This window comes from Phyllostomus discolor, chromosome 9 (assembly GCF_004126475.2).
Source record: "Phyllostomus discolor isolate MPI-MPIP mPhyDis1 chromosome 9, mPhyDis1.pri.v3, whole genome shotgun sequence".
NCBI classification, from domain to species: domain Eukaryota; kingdom Metazoa; phylum Chordata; class Mammalia; order Chiroptera; family Phyllostomidae; genus Phyllostomus; species Phyllostomus discolor.
Window position 1 is genome coordinate 52505765 of NC_040911.2, and position 17856 is coordinate 52523620.

The 17856-nt window shown below is 38.0% G+C and overlaps 1 protein-coding gene across 4 annotated transcripts in view; it reads left to right on the top strand.

Annotated features, from left to right (window-relative positions):
* CEP192 (centrosomal protein 192) overlaps nucleotides 1-17856 on the top strand; it is a 137907-nt gene that overhangs the window by 15782 nt on the left and 104269 nt on the right. For all 4 annotated transcript variants that reach the window (XM_036009352.1, XM_036009351.1, XM_028523803.2 and 1 more), the window contains exons 5-9: nucleotides 805-854; nucleotides 5548-5668; nucleotides 8873-9021; nucleotides 10318-10462; nucleotides 11104-11237. In XM_036009352.1, the coding sequence (XP_035865245.1) occupies nucleotides 805-854; nucleotides 5548-5668; nucleotides 8873-9021; nucleotides 10318-10462; nucleotides 11104-11237 (599 nt within the window). The remainder of the gene's footprint in view (nucleotides 1-804; nucleotides 855-5547; nucleotides 5669-8872; nucleotides 9022-10317; nucleotides 10463-11103; nucleotides 11238-17856) is intronic.

Genomic DNA, 17856 nt, shown 5'->3' on the forward strand with positions numbered 1-17856 from the left:
TTATTTTTTTCTTATGTTATTTAAAAATTCCAAACATTTTATTCCTACATATTTCTGTGTTCATCTCTGAAGACCATTAACAAACTTAATTTTTTTTATTATCGTATAGTACTCTACTCTAGTTCATATCCAATTTACTAATCTGTTTGGTTGAATTTGGGTTCAAGAAAGGTTATGTTATGGTACATTTGTTGTTATGTCTGTTAAGTCAGTGCCTTGTTGAGATAGGCTAGGTCAGTCACCGTATAGATTGCCCCAGTATTTGGATTCTGTTGCTTACTCATGGGTGTCATTTTTCTTGCTTATCTCTTCCCCAGACCCTCTATAAAGCTAGATTTGAATCTTTATTAGATTCATATTAAATTATTTGGGCATGTGGATAATTTTTTTAAAAGATTTTATTTATTTTCAGAGAGAGGAGAAGGGAAGAAGAAAGTGAGGGAGAGAAATATGAATGTGTGAGGAACATCAATTGGTTGCCTCTCGCATGCCCTTAACTGGGGACTTGCCGCACCACCTAGGCATGTGCCCTGACCAGGAGTCAAACTGGCAACTTTTTGGTTCACAGCTGGTGCTCAATCCACTGAGCCACACCAGCCAGGGCCGATTTTGAACACTCCCATCCTAATAGTTTTCTGATTTAACTGACCAATGGTGGGTTCTAGAGCATTACTTATATGTGCTGTGTTCTATTTAAAGGGAAAAGTGTTTAGTTCAATAATTTGCTATTTTTAGATACTGTTGGCTATTCGGTTGATAAAATAACTTGGTCTTTCAGTTTTTGTTTTTGTTTTTTTTAAATAGACTCATCTGTTGGTTTTTGTTTACAATCATGGATGAATAATGAGAACAAGGTAACTTTTTATATGTTTGTTACCAATTTCTGGAGTTACTGGGAGAGTGAAAGTTCCTATTTCACATATATAAATGCTAAGTAGTACTGGTAATAGAAGTCTTCTACTTGTGAATAGGAAGAATCCAAGATACTGCTTCAGGTAACTAGGAAGTGGAGAGTAGTGCTGGTCAGGGACTATGTATTCCTGTGCTTCTTGTGTCATCAGGATTGGCTGTCCCTTTGCTTGCTGGTTCCCTCTAGGATGTTGGCTCTTGAGGGTAAGGAGTCCTCTTTGTTTTGTTTAGTGTATCCTGAGTGCATGGCACATAGTTGGCACATACTCAATAATTTGGTGAATGATAGGGAAGCTGTCTTTATTTGTAGGCAACTCAACCCCACACTCTTAACATCCATGATAAAAAAAAAGAGCATGATCTTTCTTTGGGATAAATTAAAAACAAAAAAATAGAAGACAACTCTAATGAGCTCACTTGAGTCATATGTCTTTCCCTATGTAAATCACTGAGCGAAGAGGTGGGTTGAGGTAAAGCACTCTGATTTATGACATGGACTGTATGTTTACTTGTCTATGTGTGTATGTGAGCATCAGTGTCTGTATGTGCACAGATAGAGGATATGACTGATAACCCTACCAGGACCACACGAAGTAAAAAGACATGGGCTCCCCAAACAAAGGGGTGTTGAGCAGTTACATAGTTTATGTCCAATGCAAACAGTGAACTGGGATTTTAGGCCTATAGTGTCATATTTATGTAACTTGTTTATAAAATATAAGCTAAGTACTTCTAAAGCTTATAAAGAAGTTGTAGTTTTTGTTTTACTTTAGGAATTTTTAAGATAGTTTTTATATAATGATTATAAGAGTTAAAAGTAAGAGTTATTTCCCTGTGCCAGTTCTATTGGAACATAGCCACACTCATTTGTTTCTGTATTGTTCATGGCTCTTAATAGCTGAGTTGAAAAGTGTGACAGTCTATGCTGGCGAAACCTGAAATATTTACTGTTTGGCCCTTTACAGAAAATGTTTGTTGACCTCTGCTCCATAAGCTTGCTCACTGTATGTCACCACTAGTAACTTTGAAGTATGAGATGGGCTTTGATAGGAAGTTCAGGTGTAGTCAAATTGACATTGAGTTAGAAAGCATGATTTCTTTGAACATTTAGAAAAATAAGGTTTCTAAAGAGAGAACATAACATTTTCCTTTGAAAGGTAATTTATTTGCTTAGTGGTTGAAGAACTGGCTTCCTGAAAACATTAGAAATCATTGATAATGAAAGAGAGGGACCATAAAACTGGAAAGTAGCAAAACAAGTATAGAAACATGAAATATTTGATAAAAGGTTGAAGAAGTGAGAGAAAAAGGAAAATAAATATTTAAATATTTTAAATATTTAAAAACCTGGACTCGAGGGAGTTACTACTGGATTTCACTTTGATTTAGCTTTAACTGTCCTGGTATGCCAAGAGACTAAAGGAATATGTTTTGGCAGGTCTCATCATCTAAACCACAGGTGGCAAACATAAGGTCCCGTGGCCATATCCAGCCCTCTACCTTTTTCTACCTGGTGGCAAAGCGCCAACCTCTTGCTTAACTGTTAAGAATAGTTAACATTTATATAGTCCTAAAATTACATTTGGCCCTTTGAAGGCAACCGTAAGGCTGATGTGACCCCTGGTGAAAATGAATTTGACCCCCCTGATCTAAACTGTAAGAACTGTACCACTTAAACAGAATCAGGATGTTTTTCAGGGTCTCTCTAGTTTAGTGGGCCCATATGTAAGGTACAAGCATGGCAGAGTGGATGGAGTTGTCAGTAGCATCCATAACCAAAAAAGGCAGTGTTGTTTTACATACTGATCCTACTCATACATATTTTTCCCTAATTTTTAATTATGAAATATTCCAACACACAGAGCCTATGTTCTACAACAGTAGTCTCTGGTACCCCTGGTGCCTTAGATCTTTATGAGCTTATGTGATGTGCGTTATCGCAGCACTGCCGTCTACAAGTGTGTAGTTGTGTGGGGAGCCCATGTTTTTAGTCTTAAAAATTAGTGTGCATTTTGCAATGTAATTCTGAAGTTGGTATTGTTTGATAAATAATATGATTGTGAAATAAACTTGACACTTAGAAGGAAATATTACATTGTATTCTGAGCCTGAATGTACTTAGGGGTACATGGTACCTGGGTTGAATAACAGAAACCTTTTTCCATTGTAGGTTGCTCAGTCCAACTTTGCTATTATTTTCACTTCCTGTTGCAAGCCTGTTTTACTGAAACTTAGTTACCTATTAGTATACCAACTATATTACTAGATCTTACGAGCATGTGCATGTTTTGAGATATTAAATTTAAGGATGTAGGTCATGGGAGGAAGGTGACATTGGGGTAGGAAGAAGGGTACTTTTTAAATTATATTTTATTGATTATGCTGTTATGGTTGTCCTGATTTTTCCCCCTTTACCACACTCCACCCAGCACTCTCACTGTCTCAGGCAATAACCCCACCATTGTTCATTACCATGGGTCATGCATGCAAGTTCTTTGGCTACTGCATTTCCTATACTGTACTTTACATCCCCAGGGCTATTCTGTAATAACCTATTTGTATTCTTAATCCCCTCACCTCTTTACCCATTCTCCCCCTCCTCCCTCCCATCTGGCAACCTTCCAGTAACTAACTTCTTTTCTCTGGTTTTAGGATTCTCTTTAATCTTTAATCTTTGGCCTTTTAATAATGATGTGTCTTGGAATGGGCCTCTTTGTATCCATCATAATTGAGACTCTTGGTGCTTCCTGGAGTTGCATGTCTATTTTTCTTCACCAAATCAGGGAAGTTTCCTTTCACTACTTTTTCAAATAGATTTCCAATTTCTTGCTCTTTCTCTTCTCCTTCTAGCATCCATAAGAGGTTAATGTTGGAGCTCTTAAACTTGTCATAAAGGCTATTTATACTGATCTCATTTTGGGGGGATTCTTTTTTCTTGTTCTGCATGGTTGTTTTTTTGTCTCCTTGTGTTCCAAATCATTGATTTGATTCTTGGTTTCATCCATTCTACTGTTGTTTCCCTGTTAATTGTTCTTTATTTCAGTTGGTGTATCCTTTGCTTCTGAGTGGGTCTTTTTTATGCTGTTGAGGTACTCACTAAGTTCCTTGAGCATCCTTATAACCAGTGTTTTGAACTCTGCATCTGATAGATTGCTTATCTCCATTTCATTTAGCTCTCTCTTTCTGAACTTTTGATCTGTTCTTTCATTTGGGCCATGTTTCTTTGTCCCTTCATTTTGGCAGCCTCCCTGTGTTTCTGCGTATTAGATGGAGCTGCTTTGACTCCAGATCTTGATAATGTGGCCTAATGTAGTAGCTGTTCTGTAGGGTCCAGTGGCCCAGTTTTCCCTATCACCCAAACTAGGTACTTGAGGTGTGCTTTTTGTGTGAGCTGAGTACACCCTCCTCGTATAGCTGAGCCTTGGTTGCTGTTGGCAGGTCAATGGGAGGGATTTACTCAGGCCAGTCAGCTGTAAGCATTGGCTGTGACCACTGACGACCAACCTCTGCCCTCCATGGAGGATCTCTATGCAAGGGCAGGGTGGTGGTGCTCTGATGTGGTCTGTAGCTGTCCTCTGGGTGCATTGCATCCTGGGATTTCCTGGGTGGTATAGGCTCAGGTCCATCCCCACTTGTGTTTTGCCTTAGGGCGCCCTGCCTGAGCTGTAAAGCAATCTGAGATGGCTGCTACTTATGCTGGGCTAGGTGACTCCTAGGGGAATCCAAGCTGTGACTCTAATCTGGCTGCCACTAGGTCTCACTGAGGCCAGCTGTTGCTTGTTTGGTAGGATTAGGAGCCAAGACCAGCCATTCTTATGGAAAAGCAGCCTGGGTGAGCCTGTAAGTTAGGTGGGGTAGAGCCTCTGTGGATCTCCAGGATGGGTTAGACACTGTTAGGCAGGTTGATGGAGTCCCAGATATGGCACCAGCCTACAGACTGTACAGGGGGAGGCTCAGCAAACAATGTCCTCTGCTTGCCCTGATGCTGGAAACTTCAGTCTCCCTTAAAACTACTGCTGTCCTTCAAGCAGCCACCCTAGTGCTGGAGCTCAAAGGGAGCAAGTCTGAATAGGTGAGTCCATATGTGGGCTCCCCAAGAGGAACTGATGAGGGCTCCTGCAGCCTCCTTCACTGATTCAATCCCTGCTGGTTTTTACAACCAGAAGTTGTGGGGACTTACCTTCTTGGCACTGGAATCCTGGCCTAGGGGACCTGGTGTGGGACTGGGACTCCTCATTCCTGAGCTGTGTGTCCTGAATTTTTATCCAGGTGGATGTGGGGCTAGCCCATTCTGCATTTGTACCCTTCCATCCACTCTGGATGGATGTGGTTTCCTCAATTCCATAGTTGTCAGACATCCATTCAACTTGATTTCTGATGTTCCTGAGTTTTGGTCGTTCTATATTGTAGTGTAATTTTGATGTGGTTGTGCAAAGAGGTGAGCCATGTCTGCCCTTGTTGCCATCTTTACTGAAATCCCCAGAAGAAAGTTATTAATGCATGCAAAACAACTAGGCCTTCATTGCGTAAATTGTGAATTGCAGATACTGAGCACATTGGCAAGCCTTCTTGCAGCCTTGTGCTATAGTGTTCAAAGCAATGAGTATACTTCTCTTACATGCGCTTTATTTCTTATAGATTGCTCATCTTGATGCTGGAAAATATTTTGAAGACAAGAATCCAAACAATGATTTAAGCCATGCTAGTTTAATAGAAAATGAGAAACTTACATCACTTACAAGCTTAGAAGATTCTTCTGGTACTGTAAAGTAATTTGTGTTTTCCTAGCCCTTACCTTGCCAATTCATGTCTCTCTGCTTCTTGATTGCTATAGTTTTTATGCTAGCTTTTTGTTTCTTGCCTTCTCCTTTACTTCTTACCCACCAGCACTCAAATGGCCACTTCTGTTAAATGATGAATTTTTAAAACATTTTTACCTATCAATCCTGATATGCTTATCCCTGAGTTTATTATAATAAGGATATGAAGTAGTAGCCCTAGGTTCCCCTCAGTGTAAAGAGCTATGTTGAGAAATTGCGTGAACCATGAAATATTTAGTCTCTGCTTTCTAAAAGACCTGCCAAGTAAGAAAAGAGATGCATAGGTAAACATCCCACGGTGTTATGGACATCTCAACAGTATAAGTTGTGCATAAACCATGGGAGGATGAGTAATTTTGATTGGAGAAAATAACTGTGAAGCTTTACTGAAAGAGGATACAGTTTTTCCTCTTTTTTTTTTTTAAAGATTTTATTTATTTATTTTTTTTAGAGAGGGAAGGGAGGGAGAGAGAGAGAGAAACATCAACGTGCGGTTGCTGGGGGGTTATGGCCTGCAAGCCAGGAATGTACCCTGGCTGGGAATCGAACCTGGGACACTGATTCCCAGCCCGTGCTCAATCCACTGAGCTACGCCAGCCAGGGCCTCAGTTTTTCCTCTTGAAAAGGCCTGTGAAAGGCTTAACATAGATACGGGAAGAGAAATACATTTCAGGAAGCAGGAATAACTTCAGCAAAAGGCACTGTGGGGTAGGGAGACATATAGAACATGTTTGGGAAATAGCCAGTGGTTTTGTGTGGCGGGTTTACAATACTTGTAGGAGCCTGAATTTGGGAATAATCCAGAAAAGTAGGCTGGGATCAAATTATTCATGACTTTGAAGGCCAGGCTGATGGGCTGAGTGGGATCAATAGAAACTAAATTCAGGACAGGTTTTGCTGTGATAGTTTTTAGATATTTTTGAATGGTGGAGTTGTGAATAAGGAATTGTTGACCTGAATTTATATATAGATATTTGTTTTAGTAGGCTAGAGTCTTAGAAGTAAAATAACTAAGTCAAATCTTGTGAGCATTTTTAAGGCTCTTAATGTTGATTGCTAGATTCTCTTAAAAAGGCAATGATAACTTATAATACCATTACTAGGGATTAAGTGTTATAGTTTTATTTGTCCCTGCTGGCTGTTTGTTAAAATAAAAAAAAGCACTGCGCCCAACCCCCCAAAAAAACAAAACCCCAAAATCAAACAAAATAAAACTACCAGTATTGTTTTATTTATTTATTTGCAACTTTCTGGTTTTGGTAGAGGTTGAATATTTTTAACTATACCTATTAGTTTTCAAAACTTTGATATTTTTCCTTGATATCTTCTTTCTCAAGATCAGATATTGTTTGATGTTTCACTTTGCAGTTAATTATTAATTCACCTTTTTTACTTTTATGAGGGGCTTATCTATCCTTTTTTGATAGAGTTACCCATTTGCCACTCCGTTTTCATTTTCCTTTTTTTTTTAATTATATTTTATTATGTTATACAGTTGTCTTGATTTTTTCCCCTCTTTGTACCCCTCCATCCAGTAACCCCCCCCACTGCCTCAGGCAATCGTCCATCCATTGCTCATGTCCATGGGTTGTGCATATAAGTTCTTTGGCTACTCCATGTCCTACACTGTGCTTCACATCCCCATGGTTATTCTGTAACTGCCAATTTGTACTTCTTAATCCCTTCATCTCTTTACCCATTCTCCCTCTCCCCACGCCCATCTGGGAACCATCTTGTAACTACTTTTCTCTTGGTGCTTTTAATAGTCTCTCTTTATCTTTAACATTTGGCCTTTTAATTATGATGTGTCTTAGGCCACTTCATTTTTCTGAATAATCGACCCTTTTCCTGATGATCTTTAATGCCACATTTATTATACCCTAACTTATGGTACATGCTAGGATTTATTTCTGTGTTACCCTGTGAAAGGGTGTTAAATATTTGACGAAGTCTGTCCAGAAAGTACCCAGACATGTACCGTGAAAAAGAGACATTTATTGAAGAAGATAAAAGACACAAGAAATATTGTACATAGGACACTGATGTCACAGTCCCCTTCAAAGTAAGCACTTTGGGACCTCACACAGTTCTCCCAGTCACCATTATTTGCCCCATTGTATTTTCCTGAATCTCATCGATGGTCTGAAATATCCTCCCTTTCAAAGGTGATTTTAATTTTGGGAAATGCCAGAAGTTGCAGGGTGCCGAATCTGGGCTGTAGGGAGGCTGAGTTATCTGAGTGATTTGATGTTTCACCACAAAGCTCTACATGAGGTGTGATGCATGAGTGGGCATGTTGTTGTGATGAAGCTGCCAATCACTAGTTGCCCAGGGCTATGGCCTTCTGAATAGTTTCCATGGAGGAGTGTTCAAGCTTAAAGCAAAATTTGATGCAGATTCATTGCTCTACTTGCTCAGTCTCTTGGATGCAATAGTCACACAACATATAAGCTCACTCAATGGCACCTACTGCCTCCAATGACTAGTACAGTGAAGTTGTCATTGTTCACACATGTACGTTGCAGTCCATTCTCCATGGCTGTGAGGTTACATCGATGTTGCACACACTGTTCTTGTCATAATAACAAAGGCTGGACTTTTTTTGGACAGACCTCTTATAAACACACAATAAAATATTATTCAGGCCATAAAAAAATCAAATCTTGACATTAACAACATGGATGAATCTTGAGGGCATTGTGTAAGTGAAGTAAGTCATTCTGCAGAGGAAAAAGCAAAATTTGAATCAGATTTGTGGTTCTACTCACTCAGTCATTTTGAATGCTATAGCTACACAGTACACATGCTCATTCATCAGCGTCAACCACCCCCACTGACTAATACAGTGAAGTCATCATTGTTAATACATGTACATTCCAGTCCACTGTCTTTGGCTGCCAGGTTCTATCAGTGTCATGCAAATCATTCTTGTTATATTAACGATGGCTGGAATTTTTTGGACCAACCTTGTATATTGGAATGCTTATAATAATTCATAGGCTGAAATTAATAAGTTTTGTCATGTAAATGTTAAAACAAAATCACATAAACCATTGACTTAAATGTGTTATCAACCTTTTGATTAAATTATAGTTCAATCACTACTTTAAAGCCTGTTCTGTTTTTCCTCCATTTACTAATAGATTGTGATATTGATGATGATGAGTTTTATGATGATCATTTGGAGGCTTATTTTGAGAAACTGGCAATTCCAGGAATGATATATGAAGACCAAGAAGGACAGGAACTTCCGGAAAAGGATTTTAAGTTACCTGTAGGTGATTCTAGTGAGGTATGTTCCATTTGTTATGGGATTTCAGAAATTCAACATTAGAAAGTTATTACTGGTCTCTTTGGATTTTAACATAGAACTTAAGCTTTTGTTTTCTTTGGACTCTTTTTCCCTTATATAGACTGATGATAAACACCTTTTCTGTCCTCTCTTACCTTTTCATTCACATACAGAAAAATTAGAATAGTAGAGTGAACATCTATACATCTCACATCTAGATTAACTAATTGTTAATATTTTTGCCATCTTTGCATTTTGTTCCCCCATAAGTGCTTTATTCCTGAATCATTTGAAAGTTGCAGTTAGTATGACATTTTACCCTAGTACTTCAGCATTTATCTCCTGTGAATAAGAGCACTTTCCTACAAAATTTCAACTGTTACCTTACTTTGACACAGTAATTTAAATTAATATATAGACTATATTCAAATTTACTTAGTTTTCTCCAAAATGTTCTTTATTTTCATTGTTTTCTGATCCAGATTTAATCAAAATTACACTTGAATTTGGTTATATCTCTGTTCTTTCAGTTTGGTATAGTCCTTTCAGGTCATTAAACTATTTGTTTATCTTCATCCGAAGACATGCTTATTGATTTTACACAGAGGGAAATGGAGGGAGAGAAACATCCATGTGAGAGAGAAACATCGATTGGTTGCATCTTGTATGATGTGCTCTGACTGAACACCAAACCCTCAACCTAGACATGTGCCTTGACCAGGATCTAACCTATGACCTTTCAGTTATGGAAGATGCTCCAACCAACTGAGCCACACTGGCCAGGGCCATTAGTCTATTTTGTAAAATCTAGACCTGTTGTTTTGTAAAATGACCCAATTTTTCTTCTCCTGATTGCATTAAATTAGTCAAGAAGTCAAATTAAACATTTTTTAAATAAACAGATTAAGATTAAACATGGGTGATGTTCTGTGCATCTCATAGCATCACTCAGGAGACATTTAAGTCTGTTTGTCCTGATATTGGTGAAGCCATCTCTGATTATCTTGGTTAATATGTTGACCAGATATCTCCTTGGGGAGGTGCCTTTCCCCCACGTTGTTATAGTAAGTCATTTTGGGATGATAGATGAAGGTCATGTGAACATTGTGATTCCTGAACAGTCCTTTATGAACTGGTTTTATTATCATTTCTGAGGCCCCCTGAAATAGTTTTTACATTGGTGATTACATTAACTATCTGGTATTCTATAAAGAAGACATTTTTAGCTCCCCATATTTTACCTGTCAAATGTTTTTACCTTTAAAAATTCATAAAGCTACAATAATTTTTTAACAGGCAAATGGAAATGGTAGTTTAAACTGTAAATCTCAGTCAGAAAATAACAGCTCTCTGATTTCCAATGGCTCACACTCTTCAAGAAATTCTGAAACATCTCACAAAGAGTCTGAGGAAGGCCATGTTTTTTCTCTACCACGGATCAGTAAGTATTGATTCCTTTGTTCTTAAATTCTGCTTGACTTTTCATTTTTGCAAAAATACTCATTTTTTTTTATATGATTTAATATGTATTAACCCTTGTGTTGCCAAAAGTCCTGGCAATCTAAAACTTTTCAGAGTGCTTTTTTTTCCTATATTAGAAGTGAAAATTTATTTAGAAAGTGGCAGAAGTGAGCCAGCTGGGTTGAGTAGGCTCAAGAAACAAGTTTCAGAGGCAGAAGAAGGTGCCCTTGGAGCTTAGGAGAAAGGCAAAGTAATGTGCCTGGGGGAAGAAGAAAGGCACAGGAGGGCTCCCGAGAGGTAGAGTGCCCTGTAAAGAGCTTTTTGATAATACCTGAGTACACGGGTATTATTAAAAATCATGTAGTCTCTATTTCTTGGTTGTATATTATGAATATGCTCTGTTCAGATGCTTGAGGATTAGAAATGAATTCTCTGTATGTTAGCAGTTTAGCACATTTACTGTTGCCTCATGTTGATTATTTTCTCTCATGCCAATTGCTATATTTGTCATGTGAGTGTTAAGTGTTAGATTTACTTAAAATAAATGCAATAGTAAAAAATGGTTGTTATATTAGATTACTGAAACTGACTTTGCTTTATTATTATTTTTATATATTTTAGGTAATTCTATTGGTAACGGAAATAGTAGAAGGCATGCAGATGGTGTGTTACCATTTTCCTCTAATACTTTGAGAACTGAAAAAGAGAAAGAAAGTGCAGAAAGTTCAAAGGGCAGTGTTTTGCATTGTGACAAAGTAAGTTTATTTGCATTTTCTTTAAAATTTTTATGCAAAGATACAGTCTTTGTATAATAGCATTTTTATTTACTTTTAAATAACTTTTTACTTTTTAATTAATTGACAAACAATATTATATAAGTTTCAGATGTACAGCTGTGATTTGACATTTATGTGTACTGAGTGATAACCCCAATAAATCTAGTACCCATCTAGCACCATATATACTTAAAACAATTTTATTGAGTATATTCCTCATGCCACACTTTATATCCCATGACTATTTTGTAACTACCAATTTATGCTTCTTAATCTATTCACCTTTTCACTTCTCTCCGCAACCCCCGTTTACTCTGGCAACTATCAAACTGTTCTCTGTATCTATGAGTCTGTTTTTGTTTTGTTTGTTCCTTTATTTTGTTCTTTAGATTGTGTATATAAGTGAAATTATATGGTATTTGTCTTTCTCTGACTTAACTCACTTCACATGATACCTTCCAGGTCCATTTTGCTGTTATAAATGGTAAGATTTCATTCTTTTTTATGGCTGAGTAATAAGTACATTATATATATGTACCACTTTTTTATCCATTTGTCTATTGATGGCACTTAGGTTGCTTCCATATCTTGGCTATTATAAATAATGCTGCTGTGGACATATGGATGGATATGCCTTTTTGAATTGGTATTTTAAGTTTTTTTGGATAAATACCCAAAAATGGAATTGGTGGGTCCTTATTTGTCTCTTGTTGTATAGCTTTTGTTTTAAAGTCCATTTTATCTGGTATAAGGGTTGTTATACCGGATCTTTTTTTTATTTCCATTTTCTTGAAATATCTTTTTCCATCCTTTCACTTTCAGTCTGTGTATGTCTTTTGATCTGAATTAAGTCTCAAGACAATACACAGTATGGGTGTTGTTTTCTCATCCACTCAGCCATCCTGTGTCTTTTGATTAGGGCATTTAATACATTTGCATTTAAAATAATTGTGGATAGATATGTACTTCTTGCCATTTTATTGCTCATAGTTTTGATGTTTCGTTTCTTCTTCAAAAGGATTCTTTAATATGTCTTGTAATACTGGTTTGGTGGTGATGAAGTCCTTTAGGTTTTTTCTTGTCTGGGGAGTTCTATTCTTTGATTCTAAATGATAGCTTTGGTAGGTGTAGTAATCTTGGTTGTGGGTCCTTCCTTTTCATCACTTTGAATATTTCTTGCCAATTTCTTTTGGCCTGCAAAGTTTCTATTGAGAAATCAGCTGACAGTTGTACGGGAGCTCCCTTATAGGTAGGTAACTGCTTTTCTCTTGCAGCTATTAAGATTCTTTGTATGTCTTTAACCTTTTGCATATTAATTATGATGTGTCTTGGTGTGGGTTTCTTCGGGTTCATTTTGTTCGGAACTTTGCATTTTCTGGACTTACATATCTGTTTCCTTCACTGGGTTTGGACACTTTTTCATCACTGCTTTTTCAAATAGTTTTTTAATTCCTTGATTTCACTTTTCTCCTTTCAGTGCCCTCCATGATACGAATGTTGGTATACTTGAGCTTGTCCTAGAGACTTCTTAATAGTATTCTCATTATGTTGGTTTCTTGTTTTTTGATGTTCTGATTGGGCGTTTTCTGCTTTTTTCCAAATTTCTGATTTGATCCTTTGCTTCATCTACGTTACAGTTAACTCCCTATAATGTATTCTTCATTTCAGTTATTGTATTCTTCATGTTTGAGTGGTTCTTTCTTTCTTATATCTTTCTTGAAATTATCAGTAAGTTCATCTGCTCTTCCCCTAAGCTCTTTGAGGATTCTTACAGACAGTGTTTTGAACTCTGTGTTTGGTATGTTCTTTGTCTGCATTTTATTTAGGTCTTTTCCTGGAGTTTTGTTCTGTTCTTTCATTTGGGATATGGTTTTTTTGTTACCTCATTTTGCTGCCTTCCTGTTTTGCTTATGTATTGGTTAAAGCAGCTACTACTAGATCTTCCAATCTTGGTAGAGTTGGCCTTATGTAGGAGGCGTCCTATAGGACCCAGTGGTACATCCACCCTGGTTACTTGAGCTGGGTGCTCCAGGTATATTCCCCCCATGGACTATGTGTACCCTCCTGTTTTACTTGAGCCTTGATTACTGTTGGCGTTTCAGTGGAAAGGGTTTACCCCTAGGCTGATTGTAGCAGAGAATCTGCTGTGTAAGGGTAACCGCCTGGAGCAACACTTGCTGCCAAGTTGTTGTGGGGTACAGTGTGTCCCTGTTGAATGTGTCACTCATGGACTTGGTTGGGTGATGATTCAGTATGGTCTGATGCTGTCCAAAATTTGTCTACTTGGGTGCACTGGCTCTGGGGCATCCTGTGAAGTGTAGGTCAAGATCAGCTGCCACTTGGGGCTACCTGATATGAGCTAAAAAGTGACCTGCAGATGGGCTTTGAAGTACCCCAGGAGGGGCCAAGCTGCAAACCAAGGCTGGCTGCCTTTAGTGCCAGGCTTACAGCCACTTGGCAAGAGGTTCAGGGTGCACAGAGGGCAGATGCTGTCTGTTTTGAGTTTTTCAGCCTTTTGAGAGATTTTAGGAAAAACAGCTTAGACAGGCTGTTTATATAGAAAAGCCATTAGAAATGGCTTGGGTGGTAGATCTACAAGTTTGATGGTGCAGGGCCTCAGGGAATCACTGATGCAGGGTGACCAGCATTAACCAGTTTGATGGAGACTCAGATTTTTTGCCTACTTTTCAGCTCTGTGAGGGAAGGGCTCAGTAAAGGAACAATGGCCTCTGCTAGCACTTCTGTCTGGGAGATAGCTGCCCCTCCAGCCCCTGCCCTGAAGCCAGAGAATTCATTTTCTCCCCTTTTGTCCCTGGCTTATTATGAGATGCTGCCTCAGTGATGGGGCTAAGATACAGGGAGTCTAAGTCCATGCACAGACTCCTTAAGAGGACAGCCTGGGACTCCAGAAGCCCTCTGTCTCAATCAACCATAATCCTGTCTGGTTTTCACAGATAGAAGTTATGGAGACTTCTTTTCCTGGCACTGAAACTCAGAGTTGAGGGTCCTGTGTGGAACTGGGACCTCTTGCTCATCAGGGGAAACTTCTGCAGCAGTGATATCCTTCCTGATTTTAGTATATGTGCTGCTGAAGTGAGCAGTCCGTCCTGATATTTAATTGCTACACATGGGTGTGGGACTAGCATGTTCTGTGTCTCTGTACTTTTTACCAGCTAATGTGGCTTCTTTATATCCTTAGAGGACTTCTGTTCAGCTAGATTTTAGTCACTTCTGAATATAGTTGCTCTGTAGTTTAGTTGTACTTTTGATGTGGTTGTGGGTTAATTTTAGTACCGCATGTACCTAGTTCTCTGTCTTCAGAAGCCTTACTGCCATTCTATTTTCTGCCCTCACATAGCTGGAATCATACAGTATTTAACTTTTTGTTATTGGCTTATTTCATTTTGTATAATGTTTTTAAGATTCATCTATGTTACAGCATGTTTCAGAATTTCCCTTTTAGCTGAATATTTCATTGTACATACATATTTCATTTTGTTATATCCATTCATTCATCAGATACCTGGGTTGCTTTCACCTTTTGGCAACAGAAAAATGCTGCTATGAAGAAGAGTATACAACTATCTCTTTAAGACATTCCTTTCAATTTATTTGAGTGTATACCCTGAAGTAGATTTGCTGGATCACATAATAATCCTATTTAAAAACTTTTAGCAATCACCATCCTGTTTTCCATAGCTGCTGCATCATTTTACATTCCTACCAGCAATGTGTGAGGGTTCTACTTTTTTCACATCCTTTGCACTCATATATATGTTTTTAATACATTACTTAGCTTTAGTTTTTGAGCTTTATAACAAGAGCATTAATTTATATACAGTTTTCTGTGATTGGCTTATTTCATTCAGGATAACTGAGATTTTCAATATTGTTGCATTTCTCTCTAGTTCTTTTAGTTTCCTTAATGTATCTGACTCCATTGTGGCTGTTGCCTTTTCCTTTATTTCTAGATACTATGTAATTCCTCTTTTTGTTTTCATGTAAAGTCAATGAATGGTTATTTATTAGTGTGTTTTTAATTTCCAAGTTTGTCACTTTTAATTGACATGTTTATCATTTTAACTATTTATATATATATACAAATCAGTGCATTAAATACATGTATAGTGTTATACAATCATCACCAGAATCTATACCTAAAACCTGTTTATATTCCCTATGAAAAACTATACTCATTAAAGAATAACATGTCCTTTACCTGAAAAGGCCTGTGTTACCTCTCTTCTACTTTCTGTCTCTATGAATTTACATGTTTTAGGTACCACATATAAGTGGAATCATGCATTGTTTGTCACATGTCTGGCTTTTTTCAATAAGTATGAGGTTTTCAGGGTTCATTCATGTTGTAGCATGTATCAAAATTTTAATTCTTTTAATGGTTGAATATTCTACCATATGTATATACCACATTTCATTTATATATATTTTTTCTAATGATTTTATTTATTTATTTTTAGAGAGAGGGGAAGGGAGGGAGAAAAAGAGGGAGAGAAACACTGTTGTGTGGTTGTCTCTCATGTGCCCCCTACTGGGGACCTGGCTCACAGCCCAGGCATGTGCCCTGATTAGGAATCGAACCAGTGACCCTTTGGCACACAGGCTGGTACTCAATTCACTGAGCCACACTAGCCAGGGCTCATTTATATATTTATTTGTTGATGAATACGTGAGTTGTTTCCATCTTTTGGTTACTGTGAATCATGTAGCTGTGGACACCAGTGTTTAAATATTTGTTCTGTCCCTGCTTTCAATTCTTTTGGATATATATAGCTAGGAGTAGAATTTGTGGGTCATATGGTAGTTCTATGTTTAATATTTTTGAGTGTAACACAGATGTGTCAAACCAGGGAGCTGCTTAAGTGTTTATGATACTCGAAAAAAAAAGACCACGTGGTGGACTAGCTGATGTGGATATACTGTTTATTACTTATGTCACAGGGGAGTACACTGATGATGGTGGGTTGGTGCAAAACAGACTGCACCTCCTCCAGTCTGAGGCTTGTTACAAGGGGTCTGAGACAAAGGAGTCATGTGTCCTTTCTGTGACTTTAAACTACATTACCAAAGTGTGTACGTGCAGAAAGGTCAAGAAGCGGTCACAGGACCAGAAGCTGCTCCCTCAAGGAGATACGGAGGGCAGTCCATTGCCAAAACAATACACCTTCCCTCTGGCCAGGAGCCCCCTGGCCAGACCTCATCATGGGTTGTGGAAGGTGCCAATCTTGAGTTACACCACACTGAAGAACTGCCATACTGTTTTGTGTAGCAGCTACATCATTTTACATTCTACCAGCAGTACTTAAGGTCTCCAGTTTCTCTACCCCATTTAATACTTTGTTATTTTCTCTTTTTGATTATAGCCATCCTAATGAATGTAAAATGGCATCTTGTGGTTTTGATTTGCATTTTCCTAATGTCTAATGACATTGAGCCTCTTTTCGTATGCTTAACAGACATTTGTATGTCTGTGGAGAAATGTCTGCTAAGTTCTTAACCTATTTTTCAATCAGTTTGTTGGGTTTTGATTGTTGAAATGTGGAAATTCTTTATATCATCTGATATGAACCTGGTGTCCAGTATTCGATTTGTAAATATTTTCTGCCATCTGTAAACTATCTTTTTCTCTCTTAGAGGTTCTTTTGATTTAAAAAAGTCCTTTAAAAAAAAAGATTTTATTTACTTATTTTTAGAGAGGGGAAGGGAGGGAGAAAAAGAGGGAGAAAAACATCAATGTGTGGTTGCTTTTCGTGCAGCCCGATACTGGGGACCTGGCTTGCAACCCAGGCGTGTGCCCTAGATTCGGAATTGAACCAACGACCCCTTGCTTCGCAGTCTGATGCTCAGTCCACTGAGCTACACCAGCCAGGGCAAAAGTCCTTAATTTTGGTGCAGTGTGATTTATTTTTGCTTTTTCTTTCTGCTGTTCGTGTCATATCCATGAAATTGCTGTCAAATTCAATTCATATAGATTTTCTTCTTTTCTTCTAAGGGGGTTTTTTGTTTGTTTGTTTTTGTTTTGTTTTTACAGTTTTTGCTCTCACATTTATGTTGCTGATCATTTTGAGTTAACTTTCATTTACAGTGTAAAATAAAGATCCAATTTCATTTTTTTTACAGCTGGATATCCAGTTTTCCTTCTGATGCCTTTTCTTTTTCTTTTCTAATAGCTCTGTCAACAACTTCTAGTACAAAGGCGTATAGCAGTGGTGTGGTGAAAGCAGGCGTTTTTGTCAGAGGAGAACTTTTAGTCTTTCACCATATTGGGTATGATGCTAGCTATGGGTTTAAAAAATACATTTTATCAATTTTAGCAATTTTCCTTCTGTTCCTAGGGTCTTTTTTATTTTTATAATTTTTTTTAGCTACTTAAGTAGAGTTGTCTCTATTCCCCCCCACCACCACGCTCTTCCCTGCCCCACCCATGATTACATCTCACCCTTGAACCTACCCCTTTTGGCTTTATTCATGGGTCATTTATACATTTTTTTTGATGGCCCTTCCCTTATTTTTCCCCATTATCCTTCTCCCCACTCCCCTCTGGTCACTGTCAGCCTGTTCTCAATTTCAGTGTCTTCGG